General features: G+C 40.7%; 1 protein-coding gene across 1 annotated transcript in view; it reads left to right on the top strand.

The window, feature by feature from the left end:
- The first annotated feature begins 1,007 nt into the window (after positions 1-1,007).
- LOC149226193 (Actin-like ATPase superfamily protein) overlaps positions 1,008-11,713 on the top strand; it is a 275,955-nt gene continuing 265,249 nt past the window's right edge. The window contains exon 1 of the mRNA XM_089377426.1: positions 1,008-1,540. Coding sequence (XP_089233552.1) covers positions 1,330-1,540 — 211 coding nt within the window. The 5' untranslated portion in view covers positions 1,008-1,329. The remainder of the gene's footprint in view (positions 1,541-11,713) is intronic.

The following is an 11,713-nucleotide window of genomic DNA, read 5'->3' as shown; positions in this document are numbered from 1 at the left end:
GTGCTCCTTTCCCTGTTCATTTTCATGAGCGAAATGTGCTTGTGTTGGATTCTATTTGACTCTGCTTTCTGTTCTTTTGCTGTCATCCTTGCCTTTCAGTTTTTGTTTGTTGTTACCTTCATTGTCTATAGTGCCTTTCCTCCCCTTGCTGGTCAAATCTTCCTTACTTGACCTTTCGTAACCTGTTATCTGCACCCCATCCCTTGCTATCGGCTTATTCATCATTATTTGTTTGAAAGTTGGGGTCCCTATGGACCCCGCGTTTTCCATTTATCGAGTCAGAGTTTGTCCTCTTCCGTGGAGCTCTACCGTTCTGGCCCTGTTCTTCTCCAGGTTTGAAACCTCGATCTGATGAGTCCGTGAACGTCAAACCCTCGTTTCCACCAGAGCTCCTTCTTCCTCCTACCTCACCTCGACTGAGCCTGTGTTTCCACACATTAACTATTCAAAATACTAACTAAACATAATAATTTTCAACATACTAATAAAATTAAGAATCACAATAATATTCCGTAAAACTTCTCCATTCAAATCACAATAATATTTCTTAAAAACTCAGAATTCAAATAAATTTAACATTAAATAATTATTTTTCCAAATTTTAATATAAATCATGGTAAAACACATGGAATTTTTCAAAACAAAATTCTCACAATTAAAATTATAGTTTTTCACAAAATTCTTATAAATACCGATAAAAATATTAAAAGAATAAATTTAATTAATTTTTAATTCACTATAAAAGGATAATTGACATGGAAAAAGTTTTGTTCAAAATTCTACCATTATTGAAGTCGGAGTCACGATGGAATTGTGCCCGGGCTTATGGTTGATTTTAATCATTAAAAAAATCATTAAAAAACGCGGGGATCTGTCGGAACGCTGAGCGTCCTATTTAGCAAAATTCCCGTTTGCTCCAGCACTCTAGTGCTCCACCGTGGCTCGTGGAGAGGCTAATCAACCAACCAAACATTAACCCAACCCCTTGACTTTTCTTGTTAATAACATTACCGCGGACAACTGCGGTTAACTTAATCCCTGAAATCTGTATGCCTCCGTCTTTGATTTGCTATTTCCCAACCCCGGCGCTCGGGATTCCGTGATTTAATTCTGTTTACATCTCTCGGATCGTCATCGCAACTTTGCTTATTTATACACATATATCAACACGTCAACGTCCACTGTTCGAATCCCTGGAGAGCCTTTTGTGCCTGGCAGTATTTTGGTCTCCCGCGTTGCATACAACACCTCGGCTCTTGCATTTTTTATTGGCCTGGAGCCTGCCATTGTTGGACCGCCGAAGAGAGACCAGAGGATTTAATTTACGGCATGAAGAGGTATAGAAATGGAGAAATCTGGGACTTTGAGGTGGAAATGCCGCCGAGGCCGGGTGGCCCGGGCGTGGTTCTCGGATTGGACGGCGGTTCTACGTCGACTTTATGTGTTTGTATAGAAACGCCAATTTCTGACCAGCTTTGCGATTCTCCTATGGTTCTCGGCCGAGCTGTAGCCGGTTGTTCTAACCATAACAGCATCGGAGGTACCAAACTTGAGTTCGTTTAATTTGCTTCTGTGCCATCATATAACGTTTTGTGCGTGCAGTCCCTTGGAATTATATATGACTTTACTTATGTTCACTGTTTCTTGCCATTTGCAAGGTGTCCTGGTTTTGTATAATTTCACGGCACTGGTAATCGTGTAAACATCTGGATTCTTGTATTTGTTGGCTAAATTTAGTTGGCTCATCTCCAATTTTTATTTGGAGATTCAGTTGTGAGGGTTTCATTGCTTTTTTTTGAAGAATTTCGTCAAGTTTATCTTGACTTTTGACTAAACTTTCGTCCTTGGGATAACCTTAGCTGGATGAAGGTATTTTGTTACCTTCATTTGGTTAAATTTAGCTAGATTAGCGGTTGTTACCACTTTTGGTCAGATCGGAACATTTTCTAGTGGCAGATAAATTAAGCTCATCTCGTACATATAGTACATTCTGTGAAGAATTCTGTTAGCTATTGTTGAATTTGCCTAGAGATTTTCAGTGCAATTCGCCAGGAATTTTATGAAGTTTAGGTTGACTCTTGACTCTGGTAAATTTAGTTGAACTTAGCTCGATGAGGGCATTTCCCCACATTTCGCTGGTTAAATTTACCTCGGCGAGGGCATTTTCCCCACATTTCGCTGGTTAAATTTACCTCGATGAGCGCATTTTGCTACATTTAGATTGATTGGGGCCATCGTTTGTGGTAGGTAAATTACGTTTAATTATAGCTATAGCGCATTGAGTTTAATTAAGTTACGTTCTGCTGGGTTTGCAATTCATTTATCACAAGTCTGTTAAGTTCGATTTCCGATACCTTGGTTAAATACAGCTTGGTTGGTTATAATTGATTTCCTCTTGAGATTTAATTTGGATTTTTTCCCTGTGTTTTGTGAAGATATTATGCGAAGTTCCGCTTGACTTTGGAATGCAATTTGGTATTTTGGTTAAATAGGTTTAATTGGATTCGCTGATGATGGTTGTTTTGTTGGCCGAACCCGTGGGTACCTTTCAAAACTGATTACATTTCAATTCCAGAATATTCACCATAACTTCGTTAAATTTCACTTGAGGACGCTTTATTACATGTAGCTAATTTGGAGCCATTTTCTCTGGCAGTTAAATTGAGTTTAATTTGTAGGCATAGCGCATAATTATTCTCAAGTTGTGTTGAATTTACAATTCATTTATTATTAGTTACTGCTTAATTCCGTTAATCTTGATTTTATGTACTGCAACTTCAATTCAATTTATTGATTCAGTGAATTCTCTTGGCAGATAAATTCAATTCAATTTATTGATATAGTGAATTTTGTGAGGAATTATGTTAAATTAATGTTACTGGATCCATCTATGATGGATTCAGGATCTCTGTTTCTTTAGATCCCGATCTGGATCCTCTTTGGGATATATTTCCAATTTGTTAGCACTGAAGGAGCTGCTTGAGACCTGTTTCCTTCTCCCTGCTAATGTCAAGCCAGTGGAACCCCCCCTCTCCCCCTCCGCCCCTCCCACCTACCCCCAAGAAGACCATTTTTGTTAAAACACTTAAAAACATAAAATGAAAAATAAAGAAGGTAGAGTGTGAGGCCCTAAAACTCTAACTTTAAATCTGTCAATTAATTCAAATTGTGATATTGTTATATTGCCATATTTGCAACACCACTTCATAAATCTAGGAAGAAGCGTTGGTAAGAGTTCATGCACACTGGTGCTGCATCTGGCAAGAGTTCATGTACAAGGAGATTTAGCCTCTATGCCTAGTTTTTAAAGTATTCCATCTCTTCCCCTGTGATGTTTTCCTCCATATGCTTCCAAGATTTTTCTAGCTGTTTCAGATATTGCCCTTTTGATCTTGGTCTGTAAACTGTTGTAGATATTCCACAACAGTTTGCTGAAAATCTTAGATTGTGCAATTTATTTTCTTAGATCCTAGATTAATTTTTGCTAGCTTATTGCTCAGATTTATGAAAATAACTGAAATGTGAAAATGGAAGAATAAGTAAATGTACACACCATCCATACAAATGAATGCAAGATGTATCTTGGGAAGCCTGTAATGGGAGGAAACCCAACTAGAAGGTGAGGCCTATGGTTTGTGCTCTTTTTTTCAATTATGAAATGCAAGTACAAAGAAATGGGTACTCACGAAGGAGTTGCCTTTGACACTGTGGCTTGATGGCTGCTATAGAATCTTCTTCCTTCTCTGTTATGCTCTCAAATCCCACTTCCTGCCTTTGACCCTGTGGCTTGAATGGCTCCTATTATGGTCTCAAATCTCACTTCTTGAGCGTATGCTGAACTATGGAACAAGTGCAATGCTAAAGAGTGGAATCACTTTTCCTCCTTCTGGCATAGTATTTAACATAACCTGATAGCTGTATAGGGTTAGTGATTTTACATGCCTTAACCGTCAATTAATGATAAGGTTTGGCCCTTCTAGAATCTTCTTGATAGTCAACATGTGTAAGTAGCGGGGGTTGACATGGTATCCACTTGTACCAAGGTGGTCGACAAAGAAGGTCAACTTGCAAGAGGCATAACTTCAGCATATGAACTCCAGTTGAGGTGATTACCACATCCTTAGAAAGGTCTTAGTGTGTAGAACAATGTCAAGGGGCTTCGTGCTATGCCTGCGAAGTTTTGACCAGAGAAAATGCCCTTTGATGCCTCAAAATGGCTTTGAAAGGTTCCAAAACCTAAATCTCCGAATTGGGACTTGCCATTGAAATGGGATTTTGCAAGCCAATTCCACCAAATTTTTCCCAGAATGTACCAAGATAGATGAAAAATTATATAATGATCCATTCTAGATTAGATCTAAACTCTAGATTTGTTCTATTCAAAGAATCTTTCCTTATAAAATATATTGTTCTTGTCCTTCCATAGGAACTACAAAATAAAACATGGAGTGATTCTCCAAGTTATTCTAAGAGGGCCACATTACCAAGGGGGAGAACACCATTTTTTAAATAAAGTTCAACCAAGGCTTCTTGTGGTTGTGGATGCCCACTAGAGACTTCCCACTGCCCTCAATGTGTTACACCCTTTGCATGTTGATGGCCCTTTACATCCTTTTTTTGAGGGGTTCTTTGGTCATAATCTTCTCTTTCTTTGCTAAACATGGGAATATAACTAATTTAACCTAGATAGTTAGTGCCCACATTCTCATCCACATCTTATATTTTGTAAGTGCTCCACCTCTTATAGACACAAAAGATTACCATCTTTCATTGAGAGAGGCCCTTTGCAATTTGCATTTTAGGCTTTTAGTAAAGGATATCAATACTTCCTTATCCCATAACTTTTCTGTTGGATACTTTCTTTTGAATGATTGATTTTTCTTCACCATTTAATCGAATTGGGCAATCTTCAATGCTCTATGTTCCCTTTTTAAGTTCTTTGAAGCTTTTTTGCATATTGCCAATAGTCGCTGATTTCAACCCAATTCACTACCTTCATTTTGTCCATTAATGTTTCTCTTTAGAAGTAGATTCCCTTTACAAGTCTTACCACTTGGAGATTTTGATGTGTAAACTTGGAGAATGCCCTTGTTGGAATGTGCAGAAAAACCCCTTGACATTGTCAAAAACCTCTTCGTTAGTATTATGTCTACAAAAGGAAGCAAAAAATGACATTTATGGAGGAGTGTCCAAGCAAAAAGGATGCCAAATACACTTTGAAACATGAATTTCGGCTTTGTATTTAATAATGATAAGGCCAGTCCCAATGAAAAGATGTCCTATGTTAGTGAAAAGCCATAATTAAACAAAACTTGAGGCTATGAATAGGTTGGCCGTGTCCCAATGCAAAAACAAGACTATAAGAGGCAAGCAAAAAAAAGTTCCATTAATTGTAGAGCGCTCATAAAAAAAGAAGGTACACTACTGCCATTGGTGATATTTGGGATGAGCACCTGACTAGGAGCTTACATGTGCCATCATGAGGGCTTATCAAAACCTAAAGGTGCTTTATGGAGGAGTGCCCTAATTAGGGCTTGTTCGTGGTGGAAGCCTATAAATACCAAGAGATGCATTGGTCAAAAGGGTGTGAAAATAAGTGGGAAGAAGTTTAGAGGGCTTCTTTGAATTTCTAGCTAGGGAAAGGAAGTTTAAGGGCATTTTCTATGTGAGGTTCATTGTCTTCTTTTATCTTTCCATAGTTGAATTTCATTGCTAAAGTTACCTTTATAAATCTGCAATAATCTTTTGATCAAGGGAAATTTTGCCTTAAGAAGTAATAAGGTTATGGTGGAATCCTCCTTCTGAGTTGTGGTTAACCATTGCTCAATATTCGGTTGTTGTTGTCATTTCTATATTATGAGAGGCGATTGCTATCTTTCAATTGTTCATGGTTGCACATTATTACCGTTGTGATCCAGATGGATATTGGTGTCCACCTTTCTATTCCACTTGGACCCCCAACATTGTCTCTTTCAGTTTTTTGGTTTCCTTAATTGTAGCATAATTTGCTATTTTTGGCAGTTTTTTGGGAACTGAACTTCCGGAGTCGTTTTGAGGCCCTAAACGATGTTTTTAGGGAAAACGGAGAGACCGAAAACGCCGCAAACTAACTTGTCCATTTGTTTTCGACCTTCTCTTCGAGATCTTTGTAACAAGGTATTATGATAACCAAACGAAGATTGTATGCCAAAGTTACGACCCCGGGAAGCTGATGTACCAATTTACCCAAACAGGGCCCACAGTTTTGGCGCTTCATCTCCTAGGGTTAGGTTTTTGGATGTTTGGGGTTTTCCATTGTTTCTCAATAATAAGTAGGCCTTTGAGCTTCATTGTAACACAGTTCAGAGGCATGTAGCCGCCACATCTCTCCTCAGAGATAAGCTACCGTCGCCCGAGCCATCTTATTTCCATTCTGTTTGTAAGCATAGTTCAATATTTTTCTATTAATGAAATGAAGTGTTTTTCTGCCACATCTTTGTGTATATGATTATATCTGTAAGTTGTTGCGTTCTTGTTTAAGTTCAGATCAGTGGTATCAGAGCGGTTTGCTCTTTCTCGGTTTTTCTTTGCATGTCCCCAACGAGGTCAGGGTATAAGGAGTTAGGGCTCGATTTGGCTGAGCCATTGCAGGATCAGCGTCGCAAAACCTGATGACCTCCCATGGCTGAAGAAAAGAAAGACGAGGGGGTAGGAGATCCTTTCAAAATGTTGCTTAAAGAAGCCCTCGAGCGATAGAGGGATGTGATGATGGATGACTTTGCCCAGATCCTTCGACAACTATCCACAGGCGATGCATCTTCATCCAGCAGCCACCCTGGAGGCGCCACTCCTTTTAAGGTACAAGTTAACTTCGATATTCCCATTTTCGAAGGCCAAACGTCGTAGATAAATGGTTAAATCTATTGGAAGGATATTTTTCAGTTCATGACTTTTCCAATTGGGAAAAGATTACGTTTGCACTTCTCAAAGCTGCCCCACACGTCAAGGACTGGTGGGAAACCTAATATGAAACAAAAGGACGAGAGTGAACCCTCGCTGTTTTCAACTGCACCCACTTGGAATTCTTTCTGAGATGCCATCAAGGAATAGTATTACCCTGTCGGACGCTGTGAAGATAAATACATAAAGTGGACCACGCTACGACAGGGAAGGGACCAAGATGTGCCGGAGTTCACAAATACTTTCCATACCCTTCGCACGAAGCTGGGTATCAAGGATATTGAGTGACATTTGGTGCTCAAGTACCGCGACTGTCTACACAAGTACATCCAGGACGAGATGGAGTTCCTGGACATTTCCTCGCTCGGCACGGCGTATCGGTATGCTATAAAGATTGAGCAAAAGTTTAAACAAAAGAAGTGGGACTTTGGATCTGTGAATCCAAAGCAAGGAAAAGGCGCCCCCAAACCATAGAACAAGGGACCAAGCCAAGGCGGGGCTACCTAGGACAACCCGCCGAAGCCGCAAGCAAAGAACAACACCACGAAGACGAAGAAGGACATGGGAAAATGGTGTGAGTTCCATAAGAGCTCCACTCACAATACAAGTGAGTGTCGGGCCAAGTAGTCACTGGTGGCCGAGCTGAAGGCTTCCGAATCAGATGCACGTTCCGACTCTAAATCAGAACTTGATAAGGGGACTAATAAAGGGAAGCAAATCATTGATGCAGAGCCCAGTGCTTTTGTGGCCACCACAAAGATCCAGAAAATTGAGCTTGAAGATCCAGAGGAGGGGGAACGCCTCTTCCACTCACAGATGTGGGTGAAGGGTTCTCCACTGCAGTTCATTGTCGACAACAGGAGCCAAAAGAACCTCATTTCAGCAGAAGTCGTGAAGCGGCTAGGCCTAAAGACTACATCACATCCACAGTCGTACACCATTGGGTGGCTTCATCAAGGACGAGATCTTCGTGTCAGCCAGTAGTGTCGCCTTTCCTATAGCATCAAGTCCTTCATGGATGAGGTATTGTGTGACGTTGCTCCTCTTGAAGTTTTTGATGTATTGTTAGGACAACCATACTTGTGGAAGCGACATGCTGTATATGAGTCTAGACCTTGCTCTGTGATTATTACTTTGGCTAATAAGTTGTACAGGATACCGGAGGTAGCCCTGCCTACCGCCATCTCTTTGATCACTGTAAAGCAATGCAGTAAGATCATTTCCTAGACCAGGAAATTCGTTTTCCTTATGATTCGCCCCCAAGGCAAGAAGAAGGTTGTGGCCACGACTTCCAAGCAGGGCTCCTCTGCACAACAACAATAGATGGACAAGGTCGTGGAGGAGTACAGGGACATTTTCGCCTCACCCACAGGGGTACCTCTACACTGTCAGGTCAAGCACTCCATCGATCTGACCTCGGGCACGCTGCTACCCAATGGACCATTTTATCGATGCTCTGTTTTGGAGAACGATGAGACCAAGAGGCAGATTCAAAACTACTGCAGAAAGGGCACATCAGGTCGAGCTCATCACCTCGTGGGAGCTTGATTGTATTGGTATAGAAGAAGGATGGGACCTGTAAACTCTATATTGACTATCAGGCGCTGAACAAGATCACTGTCCAAAATAGGTACCCAATCCCGTGGATTGATGACCTTCTAGACCAGCTTAAGGGGGCCAAATATTTTAGCAAGATTGACTTGAAGTCAGGTTATCACCAGGTGCCTATCGAACCCTCCGATGTGTGGAAGACTGCCTTCAAATCCAAGGAGGGCCTTTTCAAATGGTTGGTCATGCCGTTCGGATTGACAAACGCCCCTGCAACCTTCATGAGACTGATGGACGACATCTTGTGGCCCTTCACCAATGCATTTGTGGTGGTGTATTTAGATGACATCTTGATCTTCAGCCAGAGTTGGTAAGATCACCTCCACCATATTCGACAGGTCCTTCAAACCCTTCGACAACACAAGTTGTGTGCTAACTTGGAGAAATGTACCTTTGGCCTGACCCAGGTTTAATATTTTGGGTACATCATTGATGAGCAGAATGTACATGTGGACCCATCCAAGATACAAGTCATTCAAGATTGGCTAGTGCCAACCACTCTAACAGAGCTCCGCAACTTTTTGGGTCTTGCCAATTTCTACCATAGGTTTGTGTTGGGGTTATCTCATATCACTTGGCCTTTAAGTCAAGTCACCAAGGGTGGAGCGAAAGAAAAGTTCTTTTGGTCAGAAACCCAACAATGAGCATTCTCTGAGTTGAAGAATCACCTTTGTTCTGCACCAGTGCTCGCATTACCAGACTTGCAACAACCTCTTGAGATTGAGATAGATGCCTTCGACTATGCTATTGGGGCACTTCTTACTCAACATGGGTATCCAGTGGCTTACCACCTAAGTAACTGGATTCGCTAAAAAGGGGCCACGTGTACAAATCCTACGAATCGGACACGATTCGCTGGGGATTCGAATCCCAGAAGGGGACACGTGTCCTAACGGGACACGTACGAATCCCGTATGTGTCCCGTTAGGACACAACGTGTCCCGATTCTGGGATTCGAATCCCCAAAAATGAAACCCGTGGGCATAAAAAAGGCGCTGTTCTTTATGTTTTTTACCATTTCTCTCTTTCAGTTTTGCATACTTTGAGCTGTGGGCAAGGAGCTAAGGGTTTGGAGCAAGGAGCTAAGGGTGTGGAGCGTTCGACAAGGAGATTCAAGCACCAGGTAAGTGCATTTCATCTCTATTTTTTTGCATTTCTATTACAACAGTTTGTATATGAATTTTTTTTTACAAATTTGTGCATGTTTTGTTTATTTTTTTTACAGTATTCATGGCTCAATCAAGGGCAGCAGTTAGGGGGCAAAGGAAGGGGAAGAATGTCTCCATTGGAGATGCCCCTCCTCCCCCAATATCATCAGAGTTTGTTGCAAGTAATGTTGAGGGAAGAGGAGGACCTAAAGACAACATTGAGAAATATCCCTTGTGGAAATATGTCACAAGAGAGGATGGGACAAGCACCAAGGGGAAGGGAGGAGGCAATGTGCAATGGAGATGCAACTTTTGCCACATTTCTTTCAAAAGCACATATTACCGTGTGAAAGGCCATTTGTTGGCTTTACCAGGTTGTGGAATTAGAGCCTATAAAGTTGTTCCTTTACAAAAGAGGAAATAAATGGAAAAGGAGTTCACTGTTGGTATGGAAAATGTGGCTGCAAAATCAAGAAAAACCAAGAATGAAGACCGCCTTCCATTTTTGAGGAAAGGCACCACTGAATTTCCATTTGAGAGTTCTATTGGGGGACAAGCAGCAAAAAGAAGAGCAATTACACTTGGTCCAATGGACAAGATTTTTCAAAAAGAGAAATGGGAAGAGCTTGATCTCACCATTGCCTTCTTTTTGTATCAAAACTTCATATCATTTAATGTTGCACGCTTACCCCTATTTATTGAAATGTGTCGAGCTCTAACTCACGGGTCTCCATCATGGTATGTGCCTCCTGGTTCAGAGAAGCTTAGAACCACATTGTTGACGAAGGCAAAAAAAGAGGTGCAAAAAATGCTTGAGCCTATTGTAGCATCATGTCCAACATCTGGGGTTAGCATTGTTTCTGATGGATGATGTTATGAAACCAGCTCAAGAAAAGATAGAAAAGATAGATCAACGCCTTAGAATTCAGCCTCTTCGAGGGGGCAGCTTCCTTTACATTACATAAATGAACAATTCTTGGATGATACAAATGAAAGGACCTCCTTTCTATATATAGGAGTCTAAGGGGTCATAACATAATCAGAGCCGACCTAACAATAATGATGTAAGGGCACAATAATAACAATAGTGGGCTTCTATGGGGCACAATACTAACAATATGGGCACTACATGGGTACATCAATATAATAAGTGGGTTGTACTAATAACAATAAGGGGTTACACTAGTAGTATAGGGGCCTAACATGCCCCTCTCCTTCAAAAAGCGTTGTCCTCAACGCTTAAGTAGTTCTTGATGCTTCTGTATAAAATTCTTGTCCTCCCTTATGGAATCTTCAGCGGGTAAGTTCTTCCACTTGATGAGATACTCTGAAATTGATCAATTTCGTAGCTGTCGGGTTCTTGTTTCTGTGACTGCTCTAGGTTCCAATATGATTTTTCCTTCCTCTTCAATTTCTGGCAATATTGTTTGAATTGGGATCTTTTGTAACTTTTGAATAAGTGGCCATACTTCTTCGTCCTTCTTCCATTCATCCCTTGCTTCATTTATCCAATCTGGTTGGATAATAGAAATAGCACAAAACAATTCTTCCACATCCTCATCCTTGAAGAGTCTTCCCATTCGGTAAGGTCGCCATTTTTTAAGTGCATGTAGTATTGCCAACATTTCCTTCTCATAAATAGCTTGCTTGAGATGTAGTAGTAAAAATACCCAACCAAAACATTTTTCACTATGATGTTGATCTACCTGTTGTTTCGTTTGATTTTGCACCGAAGTGGCGTTATCCTTTAAAAGTTGGAGGACTTGTTGTTGATGCTCGATGTGATCTTTCACTGCTTGAACATTTTTCTTCTTGATATGTCCTTCTATCTCTAGAGTTTGAGGAGTGGTAATTTCTTCCAATCCTTTACAAGATATGGTCGGATTCATTGCGTGATGCTCGATGTGATCTTTCACTTCTTGAACATTTTTCTTCTTGATATGTCCTTTTATCTTGATAGTTTGAGGGGTGGTAATTCTTGCCAATGCTTTACAAGATATGGCCTGGTTCATTTCTTC

This window comes from Pinus tabuliformis, chromosome J (assembly GCF_031772625.1).
Source record: "Pinus tabuliformis cultivar Carrire ecotype Pingquan chromosome J, CPIR1, whole genome shotgun sequence".
NCBI lineage: Eukaryota > Viridiplantae > Streptophyta > Pinopsida > Pinales > Pinaceae > Pinus > Pinus tabuliformis.
Note: the sequence above shows the minus strand (reverse complement) of the source record. Positions and strands in the feature narration are given on the sequence as shown.